Below are 13,073 nucleotides of genomic sequence, written 5' to 3' on the forward strand. Positions count from 1 at the left end.
TAAGTTTTTCTTTTCAATGGTTTGTACGTTTTGCCAAATACGTTATTTTAGGTATTAATAAGGTTTGTATAATTATTTTTTTCCCGATTAATGTTAATTTTCTTTTCTTCCAGTTTTTTAATATTTCATCAATTGAAACATTTTTGCTTTCCCAAATTAGATTCAAACAAACTTTTTTGTTTGTGCCAAAAAGTAACTTCTTAAAGACCGTTTTGAGCTCTATTCCTTCATACATTTGATTTTGTCTCTTATTACAACCTAACCACATGCCTCCTGTTTTGTTTTTATTCAATTTCAATCCTAAAAGCTCTCCAAATTTTTTCCACTAGTTTTATTGCGAATTTTATATCCTTCCTTTTTAGAAATAGTGTTGTGTCATTTGCTAGCTGTGCTATCTTAATTGTTTTGCAATCTAGTTTAAAACCCTTGACCTCAGTATTGTTCCTTAGTCGAGTTGCCAAGATTTCTATTGCAATTACGAAAATTAAACATGATAACGGACAATCTTACCTAATTGAATATTCTTCCGTAATCCAGTTATTATTCTTTACAAAACCTTTAATATTCCTATAAAATGTTTTATTCAAATCAATAAATGAACTACCATCACTGAACTTTTCTAAACCAGCATACATAGATTTCCTTTCGATTGTATCAAAGGCTTTTTTTTTTAAATCTATAAATAATATACAGCTATTCATGTCAAATTTTTCAGAATAAGCTATTTTATCTTGTATTTGCCTGAGGTTATAACCAATAGATATATTTTTATGTATCCATTTTGATCAGTATGAATAATTTTTGGCATAACTGTTTTAAGTCTTGTGGCTAGAGAATATGCTGCAATTATAATCAATATTTAGTAATGATATTGGTCGCCAATTTTCTAATAGGGCGGCATTACCCTTTTTATAAATAACTGATACCAAACCATATTTTTGCGTCTCGCTTAATTCGACATAATCATGCGCTTCATGCAAAGAATTCATGAACAATATTTTTTATGTTTTCCAAAATTTCTGGTAAAATATCATTGACAATCCGTACGCACTGGGACTTTTATTTTTTGTCACATTATCAACTGCATGTTTGCATTTTTTCAGTTAGTTTTCCCTCGCATGAGTTTGCTTCTTTAGCTGTTAATTGCGGTATACCCTGCGTACTTTGTATTTAATCATTCACATCTAATTCTGATGGGTCTTCTGTTGTATATCATTTTTCATAGGAATTTTGAATGGTTTATAATATTTGTTCTGTGTCGCGTATTAACGTCCCTGTATCATCCTTTAGTTCATTTATAACTTTGCTTGGTTGTCTTTTCTTTTCTAACCCTAGGACAAATGTGGTACTTTTTTCTCCCTCTTCCTTCCATTTAATACGTGATCGTACTTGTGCGCCTTTAGCTTTTTGTTCATATTGTTTTCTATATAATTTTCAAAACCTTCGACCTCCTCTTCATTCGTTATTGTATCATTTTCGTCACTGTTAGTTTTCTGTAGTCAATTTTCGAGTGATTCTAAAAACATTTTTTTTCTTTTTGATTTTACTATACTATATTTGATGGATTCGTGGTTAACCATTATTTTACAATAATCCCATGTTTGGCGTCTATGAAGTTTATTTTCTTCAATATACAATTTTGAATCAAGTATACATTTTTCGGTAATTTTCATATCATTAAGTAAACTGTTATTTATTTTCCACATTCCATGACCATTTCACAAGAAAATAGTTTTAGTGACACTCCCTGATGGCCCGTACTCTTTAATTGTGCTTGCCTGATATCTGCAGATTTTATTAAATTACTCATTATGCTTTCAATAAAATCGATTCTACTGGCTTCTCCTTGTTTATTACGTCTCCATGTATATTGGGGTTTTTGCTTGTTTTTCTCTCGCCAAATATCTGTCAGTTTCAAAGATTGTTTTAAATGTTTTAGCCCGTATGTTCTATATCTATTTCTATGTTGCGAATTGCTTTTTCTGTCACAATATTGCAGCGATGTCTTAAAATCGCCACCGACAATTGTCAAACCAATACCTTTTTCTTTTATATCTTTTAAAGAGGTTTCTGGAAAAGTATTCATTTCGTGTTGATTATTTGGAGCGTATATATTTCCAATGGTCAGAATTTTATTTGCTTCTTTAATGTTAATTAACATGAATATGCCGTTTTCTTTACTGTTTACACTGATCAAATTTGTATTAAGATGTTTTCTTATTAAAATACTAACACCTTTCCTGTTTTGTTCACCGAAACTATAATAGCAGATAGCAAATTCATTAGTTTCAGCTTTAAACAGATTACTTAAATTTTGCGTTAAACGTGTCTCCTGTAAGAGGCATATATCAAATTGTTGCTATTTCATCCATTGATAAAGCCGAAGTTTCTTTCCTTTATCCCCTAGTCCTTGGGCATTTAAGGAAAGTAAATGGATATCACTTTTGATTTTGATTTTTTGTGTCTTTTATTAGATTACTTTTTAAGTTTCTTTATCCGTCGGAGACGGTGGTGTGCGTGATTTTTGACTCCTGTCGCGTGCTTTTGGTGTGTTGCATCCAAAACACGGTGGTTTGATAAATTTGTCCAGCGTCTGTATCTGTTGTTGGTTATTACTTTTCTCTTGTTTTTCTTTCTTTTCTCTCCCTCTTAAGTGTTGCCTTTTGGGTTATTTTTTCTTCTTTGTGGTCTTCTTTCTGCTCTGTCTGTATTTCATCTGGTTGTAATTCTTCTCCACTTCGTGTTTCCTCTGCATCACATTTTGGACGTTTTGATTTTCTGGTCCAAGAGATAGGTGTTTACCTCTAATAGTTATACCTCCACTGAGAAGTGTTACGCGGTCTGCTGAGTTGTCCGGGTATATTATTTGTAATCTCCCTGTACGTTGAATCCCATTTAAATTTTCAGGGACTATACCATTTCCCAAACTCATGTATATCTCTGTATGATTTAACTATTCATTATTATCATTATTGGTACCAAATATATCCGATTCCTTCAGGAAAATTGGTTTTGTTGAACCATATCCACTTGGATACATTTTTTCATTCGAATTTGTTAACTCATTGTTTGCCCCTACGGGCCTCACTACACTACCTGTGTTACTGAGAACGTTTGCCCATGTTTGCTCTTTACCGACACGCTCCACCGGTTGCACGTCTACCTGTTCGTGGCCGGCGTTGGTCAAAATGTCGCTCAGTGCTGAATGTATATTGTTTAACTGAATTCATAACATCATGAATATCATAACTAGTGAATTAATAACACCACGGATATTACCTCTAGTGAATACATAGCATCATGAAAATCAGCACAAGTGAATTCATGAATGTCAGCTTTTTTCTATCGTTTTCGAATAATGTCGAGTAATGTAGAAAGTTGATTTATCTTCTACTTTTAGCAAAATTATATGTATTCGTACATAAGGTATTTCATGTATACATTAGTTCATCCCAGTGTTGAGGCACCCTTTCACATCCCCAGTGGGGACAAAGCAGACTCTATCCGGCACAGAGCCACTTTGGTTATAAATAAGATCAAACAGCTTTCGTTCCTGTCACTCATGTCGTTATGCATAAACACTTTAAAAGATTATGTATAAATATGTAAATGAATACAGTTAATTGTCAAGTAGTAATAACGACAGTATAGGCAAGTAAATTGTCGAATGTTCGAGGCGGTTTGCACGTTTATCTAGATACAGGTAAGTTACAAACGATCTAATATAGACACAGAGCATGGAACAGTTACACAAATATAGTAAATAAATGTCGTTATGTTGAGAAAACGATCTCCTCGGCCTATGATTAATTCGCCGAGGGCCTATAATGATTAATCAGAAACATCTTAGGTGGTGTACAGATGGTAAAAATAAATAAATAGATAAAAGGTTTAACAAAATAACACCGCAAGTTGAGTCAATGTGATGGCAGCGCGTGCTATTAGTGTATGTTCATTTCGTTCCGCAAATATCGGCCCAAACAGCGGGTAGCAGTGACAACTTTGGGTGTCAAATCCCATATTATTGACTAAAATTGTATACAAATATAAATACATATATTTAGTAATAACACTAATTGTTTTATTATTATTACTATGTATATCTATCACAAGGACATCATTTACTTTTAATTACATATGTTTATATATGAATTAACTTTATTGACGTTTTTAACAAAGTTGTTACATCAACATAAGACTGGACATGCTTAGCCTGCAGTGTAATTTCACATGATAACCAACAAAGCGGAAAGTCACTAACTATATCTATAACCACTTTTTTCATAACTTCTAATAAAACATGTCCTTTACATCCTATATACATATATATATATATATAATTGACGAGTTCTCTTTTCGCGGTGTTCATGGTTAGACTCTTAAGGATAGTTCAAAGTGTCTTTGACATCCTGTATACCGTATTATTATTGACGAGATTTCTTTTTGTGTCTTTAATAATGTCACTACTTAATGCATAACACCATGAATACCATCACCAGCGAACTCAAAGCATCACAAATATCATCTTTGCCTAATTTATAACACCATGAGTAAGAAATACAAAACAATATAAACATCATCACTAATGAATTTATAACACCAGAAATATCACCACTGAGGAATACATCGCATCATGAAAAGTAGCACTAGTTAATTCAAGACATAATGCATATCAGCTTTATTGAATTGTTTTTTGATAATGTCGAGTAATGTAGAAAGTTGATTTATTGTCTGCTTTTAGAAAAAAAATATGTGCATTCATACAGAAGGTGTTTCATGTTTACATTAGGTCCCCTCAGCGCTTAGGCTCCCTTTCAAATCCCCAGTGGGGAGAAACCAGACTATATCCGCCACAAAGACACTTTGGTTATAATTAGTATTTAACAACTTTTGCTACTGTCACTGATGTCGTTATCCATTTACACTTTGAATACTATTAATAAATTATCTTTATGGACTCGTCAAACAAAGTTGTTGCATAAACATAAGATTGGAAATACTTAGCCTGCGGTGCAATATCACATGGTAACCAACAGAGCGGAACGTCACTGCCTACATCTATGACCACTTTTTCATAACTTTAAAATAAAAATGGCCTTTACATCCTGTTTTCCAGACAATTATTGACGAAGTTTCTTTACGCACATCTTATGTTAGGACTCTTAAGGATAGATCAACAATGTATTAAACATCATGTAAACTGGACTATAATTGTCGAATTCTCTTTTCGTGCTGTTCATGGTAAGACTCTTAAGATATTTCAAAGTGTATTTAACATCCTGTATACCGGACTATTATTGACGAAATATCTTTTCGCACATTTCATGGCGGGACTCTAAAGGATATATCAATATGTTCTTTACATCCTGTAATAGCGGCTATTGTTGACAAGTTTTCTGTTTAGCTCTGTTCATGGTAAGACCCTTAACTACTGCAATTTCAATACCTTCGCTTAAACTAACAGATCCAGACGTTTCTTGCAAACACGAATACTTTCAGGACAAAAAGGAACATCAAAACATACACTCGAATTGATTGACCAACAATGAAAAATACCAGACCACATATTCCCAAGTTATCATTGAAAAAAGAACTAACCTACTTTTATCCACATAAGGTTTGCCATGTGGCACAGGGGTAACGAACTTACCTTTCACCTAGGTGGCCAGGGTTCGATTCCCTCATCGGATGTGAAATGGTATTTTGAGATAAATGAACAGGTTATAGAAATTTGACTCCCAAAATAAAAAACAAAACAAAACAAAAAGCAACATAACACAGGTTTAAAAAATATTTGTCATTAAAGACACTTGTTAATACATCTGAGATGAAGGTTTCATAATATACATTTATGTAGACTTAATAAATTTCGGTTTTTACCGTAAATATTTAAGATTTGTTATGATAAATAGCCTACATAAATTTATATGAATCATTTTTGGTCAAAAGTATGAAAACTGAAAATTTGAAACTTTACAATTTTGATTATACAGACCCAAAATATTTTTAGATTTTAGTTTAAAACATCAGATTACACTAAACGACTCTACCCCTCCCTAGCCAGAGTTTCCTCTGATCCCGACATCTGACTTTTAAATAAATCTTTATTGTTTATGTATTATGTTATATATGTTCTGGTAATATGTACCAGTGATTATTATATATAACCTTGCCAGACATGTAAATGCACCAAACTTGTTGCTATGGGTACTAATCCCCCTCCCAACCACGATTAACTTAACATGAAAGCCATGGATATACAATTGATTAAAAGTCGCTGCAGGTCGTATTTTGAATAGGAGACAGAAACCTGCGGCTATCGTTGGTCTTTGAAATGATGACACACTGTCGCCAAAAGTTTTTTACGCCTTAACGGAAGAACAAGAAAGTCACATTGCCCCTAAAAAGCCGCTATTTGGTGATAATACGATTACCGTCGGTCAGAATGACACGATCGCTGCACACTTACATACATGGCAAATACATCCGCCGTAGCCCTCATTCAAGTCCACGTGTGGCCCGGACTCAGCATGGAATATGCTTGTCCGAATAACATTTTACGCCAGGCTTCTTTGTGGATCCTATTTTCGCTACCTTGAGACCAAATTTGTTGAATTTATTTCCACACGTACATGCTTCGAAGCATGAAAGGATCCTCCAGTTCCTCCTCCCATATCCTTAATACCAAATAAGATCCTCACAAGTCAAATATTCGAGCAGTTGCTGCCAAAATGGCACATAAAGTAAAGGTAAATTTAGCCCGTCGTTTTTGTCCTACATGGCAAACGCAACTTCATCGTACAGTCGCAATGGACACCATTTACTGCATGACAATGGCGTATCTAATGATATATAGAGAAAGCCATGTGGTGATCCTTTTATCGCCGCTGCTTATACCTTCAATTTTGTTGAATATATTTCTACAGATACATGCTACAAAGCAATCACACATTCAAAGCGTCATGTAAAGTAAAGGGAAATTTAAGCCCCCGTGTTTGTCATATACAGAACTAGATACCCGTATCTACCGATATCTTAAGAGTCCATGTAGCGCTGACATAAGTAGATATAATGTTTTTAGTATGATGTCTCCTGTTACAGGAAACCAAACTCGAAATCACGTGACAATAATAGTATATACAGAATACTTAGTAAATATGAGGAACTGCTACAGGCTGCTACTGATGCTGACAATGCTTGCTCATACAGGTAAATTGCTCTCTTTATCAGGTAAAATCTAGCTTAATATCGTAGTCAATTACTCCAAAAGAAGATAATGTACAATATGTCATGTCATAACATTATATGTGGGTAGAGGGAGGAGAAGGAAATATATAATCCTTATGTAAGTACATCCATTTGTTACAGTTAGGAGTGATTATATACCTCTGATGCTAGTACATCCGACAGTTACAGTGAGGGTTGATTATATAACCCTCATGTTAGTCCGTCCGTGTGTTACAGTGAGAGGTGATTATATAAACCTGATGTTAGTACGTCCGTATGTTACAGTGACAGGTGATTGTAAAACCCTCATGCTAGTACGTCCGTATAGTAGAATAATATGTGATTACATGATCCTGATATTTGTACGTCTCTATGTTAAAGTGAGATATGTTAATATAACCCTAGTGTAAGTACGTCCGTATATTATAATAACATGTACCTATATAACCCTGATGTTTTTACGTCCGTTTGTTACAATGGGAGGTGATTATATAATCTTGATATTAGTATGTCCGTATGTTACAATGGGAGGTGATTATATAGCCCTGATGTTAATACGTCCGTATGTTACAATGGGAGGTGATTATATAGCCCTGATGTTAGTACGTCCGTATTTTACAGTGACTCATGTAACTCTGATGGCAATTCAGCAAGAACGTTTTTGGCAGACACAAATGTCTATGTTATGCATAGTATCATCTGTGACGAAATACCTATTGCGTAAGTAATCTAAACCACTCATACATCTCAGTTAACTAAACCACTCACACAACTCAGTCATTTAAACAACTAAAATCCCTCACTCAACGTAACCACTAGCACACCTCAGACAGCTTCACGCCACACAGATCAGTCATCTAAACCACTCAAACACATCAGTCAACTTAACCACTAGCACACCACAGTCAACCAAATACCTCGCAGCTTAGTCATCTAACCACTCAAACACCTCAGTCAACTTAACCACTAGTACACCTCAGACAACTAAGCGCCTCACAGATCAGTCATCTTATCCTCTCACACACCTCAGTCAACTTAACCACTAACCCACAACAGTCAACCAAACACCTCGCAGCTTAGTCATCTAACCACTCAAACACCTCAGTCAATTTGACCACTAGCCCACAACAGTCAACCAAACACCTCACAGATCAGTCATCTTATCCTCTCACACACCTCAGTCAACTTAACAATTCAAACCACAAAGTGGATAATGAAGGTGTGGTAGAAGCTATGTCGTAATATCAGGGTGTGATCAATTTAAACATAAAAGAGGGTGTTTGAAGGTGAGGTGATATTTGTCAAAATTATAGTATATTTCTTAATACGGAAGTAAAATGATCCCTTCTTATTATAGTATATTTCTTAATACTGAAGTAAAATGTTTCCTTCTTAATTGCGATTACTTCATCTTTGTATTGTGTACATGTTTAAGTGGCCTCAGCTGTGAATGGGATATTGTCGCTGTTTCTAACTCGACTATCATCGCTGTGGAATTTACGACAACATCCCTCGAAAGTGCTGACCCTGCAAACAACAGAGCAGAGTTTAAAGATGACAATGGTAAATGTGATGTCAGCAATTCGTTGAGTATAACTTTTAAGCCAAATTGTGTAAGATTCAATCTGTGATTACAAAAGTGTCGAATGTAATTATCACTGCAAGTAGGTATGCATATCATTGCATGATTTGAAATATCCAACTTGATTTGGAATATTTAACCGTTGTAATGTGGTGCAATTACATAGAGGATATTCAATGGTTTGCCGTCAAACCATTGGATTTTCTTTACATTTCATATAAGGCCTTACAATGATTTTATTAAATATTTTCTTTGTCTGCCTGATGGAAAATAGCTACGCCAATCCGTTAAAATGACAACCGATCGAGTGATATATGAAGGACTGGGTCAATCATTATTACAGTGTAGGAGATCATAACATTTTTAGCATCGCTTCAGGTTTCAATAAGTTCCTGATAAAGACCTTGGGAGGATTGATGGTCGACATCATCAAGAAATTTGGAAATATTTCCTCGCAAAGTATGAAAGCAGACGAGTTTGATGCTTATTTATATGCCCAGTCGTTACGTTGTCATCGACCTAACTATCATTTCAGATTGTAATCTCGTGAATTTGAACTCTTACTTCTTACACTTAACAATGATTCAAACTACATATAAGTATGTTGCAATCTTCAAACAAAACTAAACGTGTGTACTTAGTGATGAGAAATGACCTATGTTATGATGTTTATAGTCAAGAAGTAAAGTATAGTTTGATGTGGTTTCTATTTATGTGTTACTTTATTTCATTCATTTCATTCATTTTCTATCTTGTCTCAACATCAGGCTCTTAGAGTAAAGGCTCTGCTTTAAGATCTGTATAACCTTATTGCTGCAGACGTTATCGGGCGCGGAGGCCTAGATATCAGACTGATTTAGTGTAGAATTTAAGAATACACAACACATTACGAATTATATTATATTTTGTTTATCGATTTTCAGGTGTCGTTATTACATCAGTGACATCTACAGAATTTGAAGAACTAGCACCCACGTCTTCCCCGGGGACAGCTGTCATGGTCACGTTAAACGTAGCACCCGGCACCAGTACCATTCCAATACTAGAATTCGGCTTCATAGCAGTCGCCACAGATAACGAAGGTAAGCATATTCCAAAATAAATATAAATAACGCATAGCGAGAGCTGTAAATAAGGTAAACATAACGCCTAGTGACAGTTGTAAATAAGATAAACACAACGTCTAGTGACAGTTGTAAATAAGATAAACACAACGTCTAGTGACAGTTGTAAATAAGGTAAACACAACGCCTAGTGACGGTAGTCAATAAGGTAATCACAGCCCTAGTGGCGGAAGTAAATAAGGTACATACAAGGCCTAGTGACGGTAGTAAATAAGAAAAAAACACAAAGTCACGTAACAGTAGTAACTTAGAAAAACACAACCCTTAGTGACAGCAGCAATTCAGGTAAAAAACTAGTGACGGAAGTTAATAAGGTAAACACAACGCCTAGTGCCGGCATTTGATAAGGTAAACACAACGCCTAGTGACGGTAGTAACTAAGGTAAACACAACGTCTAGTGACAGTAGTAAATAAGGTAAACACAACGTCTAGTGACAGTAATAAATAAGGTAAACACAACGCCTAGTGACAATAGTAAATAAGGTAAACACAACGCCTAGTGACGGTAGTAAATAAGGTAATCACAACCCTAGTGACGGTAGTAAATAAGAAAAAACACAAAGTCTCGTAACAGTAGTAACTTAGAAAAACACAAGCCTTAGTGACAGCAGCAATTCAGGTAAAAAAACTAGTGACAGAAGTTAATAAGGTAAACACAACGTCTAGTGACGGCAGTTGATAAGGTAAACACAACGTCTAGTGACGGTAGTAAATAAGGTAAACACAAAGCCTAGTGACGGTAGTTACTAAGGTAAACACAACGTCTAGTGACGGTAGTAGCTAAGGTACACACAACGCCTAATGACAGTAGTAAATAAGTCAATATTCAATTGTGTTTGTTTACTTTCGATTTAATAAGTAATTACTATCAATGCTAATGCTATATTTAATGTATTCGATGTTGAATCTCCTCCAGACTGTCAAGGAAAAAACGAGGAAACGATAGAATTGGAAATTGGTGGCGAACTAACTATTTCATCAGGGAATTTTCCTTCCCACTATGATAATGAGTAAGTGTCAAAATAGAAATAGAAAACACAATAATATACAACTTGAATTGATTACTACTTAAATAAAAATCCCCATTACATAAGTACGCGGTACAATAGTTATAATATTGTAGTCACTCATATCTGTGTATTGTAATAAGTCATGTCCTTGTATTGTAGAAAGTCATATATGTATATTGTAGGGACCTAAGGCCGTGTATTGTAGCCAGTCATGTCTGTGTATTGTAGTGAGTCATGTCTTTCTGTTATAGTGAGTCACGTGTGTGTGTTGTAGTGAGTCACACGTGTATGTTGTAGTGAGTCAAGGCCATGTATTGTAGTTAGTCGTGTCTGTGTATTGTAGTGAGTCATGTCGGTGTATTGTACTGATTCATATCTGTGTATTGTAGTGAGTCATGCCTATGTATTGTAGTGAGACATGTATTTCTGTTCTAATTAGTGATATCTTGGTGTTGTATTCAGTCATTTCTGGTTATAATCATTCATTTCTGTGTATTGTAGCGAGTCATGTCTATGTATTGTAGAGAGTCATGTCAGTGTATTGTAGTGAGCATGTCTGTGTATTTTAATGAGTCATGTCCGTGTATTGTACTGATTCATGTCTGTGTATTGTAGTGAGTCATGTCTGTGTATTGTAGTGAGTCATGTCTGTGTGTTGTAGTGAGTTATGTCTGTGTATTGTAGTGAGTCATGTCTGTGTATTGTAAGGAGTCATGTCTGTGTATTGTAATGAGTCATGTCTGTGTATTGTATTGAGTCATGTCTGTGTATTGTAGTGATTCATGTATGTGTATTGTATTGAATCATGTCTGTGTATTGTAGTCAGTCATGTCTGTGTATTATTGTTAGTCATGTCTGTGTATTGTAATGAGTCATGTATGTGTGTTGTAGTGAGTTATGTCTGTGTATTGTAGTGAGTCATGTCTGTGCATTGCAGTGAGTCATGTCTGTGTATTGTAGTGAGTCATGTCTGTGTGTTGTAGTGAGTCATGTCTGTGTATTGTTATGAGTCATGTCTGTGTATTGTAGTGATTCATGTCTGTGTGTTGTAGTGTATCATGTCTGTGTGTTCTAGTTAGTCATATCTAGGTGTTGTATTTAGTTATTTCTGGTTGTTGTAGTCATTCATTTTAGTGTATTGGAGTCAGTCATGTCCGAGAATTGTAGTCAGTTATGCTTGTGTACTATATTCCGTCATGTGTTTTATTTTATAGCCATGTCTGTATTTTCATCGTCATTCCCAAGAACGGAAGAGCTCTATCCCTGAACGTTGTTTACATGTTAACTGAGAGCTTTCAGTGTCCTGAAGCTGATCCAGTAACATTGACATTTGGTACTGTATAATTGTATTGATATCTTGATCTCTTTACTCGCTATTTGTAAGTCTTTTAAACTTATAATGTTTATTATGGTATGTATCACTTAGCGGTTTAAACTTTAAAAAAATGCCATCGACAATTTCACAGACTTTTCATCTATATTATACGAAATACCTAAATGCTTAATATTTTCAAAAAATAGAAATTGATGTAGACTATTTTATTGGCATCCATCGCAATTTTCATTTTACTTCAAGACTAAATAAAAAGAGATATAACAAGTTAAGAAACGGTATCGACTAGTAAGGGCAATCAAATGAGTTGTAACATTTACATAAAATTATGCAGTAGTTACCTCCCTTCGTCAATTACTGAGAAACTTTTCATAAAATCACACATTTGAAATTTAAACCTGCTGAAAACTGTAAGTTAATTTTTGAAAGTCAATCTTATGCATACATTTGATAACTTATCGCCCCCAGCCTACTATAGACAAAACTTCAATACGCTTGGCATGTTCGTTATAAGACTGAATGTTAAAGAGGCTTGCCCGCAGAGAGATCAGAAAAATTCGCTAATAGAAAAAGATTTTTTTACACATGACAGATTGTTGGAATTGTTGAGTTTTTCATTTTATTTTCCTTATAAAACGCTGAAAAGTTATATGAAAACCTCATTTTTTAAATATTATTTATTTAATCGCAACCCGCAATAAGTCCCCCGCTATAAAGTGGAGTCTAATTTGATTGACACATCAAAGAAACAAGCACGTGCAGAGTGCCGCACAGTGATAACTTCAAAGGCAGCGGC

At 34.8% G+C, this 13,073-nt stretch overlaps 1 protein-coding gene across 1 annotated transcript; it reads left to right on the plus strand.

The window, feature by feature from the left end:
* Positions 1-7,858: 7,858 nt before the first annotated feature.
* Positions 7,859-12,312, plus strand: LOC117318137. The gene is made up of 5 exons (XM_033873147.1): positions 7,859-7,947; positions 8,663-8,790; positions 9,733-9,891; positions 10,851-10,944; positions 12,159-12,312. Exons 1-5 carry the CDS (start codon positions 7,913-7,915, stop codon positions 12,286-12,288), a joined length of 546 nt encoding a protein of 181 aa, XP_033729038.1. The 5' UTR covers positions 7,859-7,912; the 3' UTR covers positions 12,289-12,312.
* Positions 12,313-13,073: the final 761 nt, after the last annotated feature.

The sequence above is a fragment of the Pecten maximus genome, chromosome 19 (assembly GCF_902652985.1).
Source record: "Pecten maximus chromosome 19, xPecMax1.1, whole genome shotgun sequence".
In the NCBI taxonomy this organism is placed as follows: domain Eukaryota; kingdom Metazoa; phylum Mollusca; class Bivalvia; order Pectinida; family Pectinidae; genus Pecten; species Pecten maximus.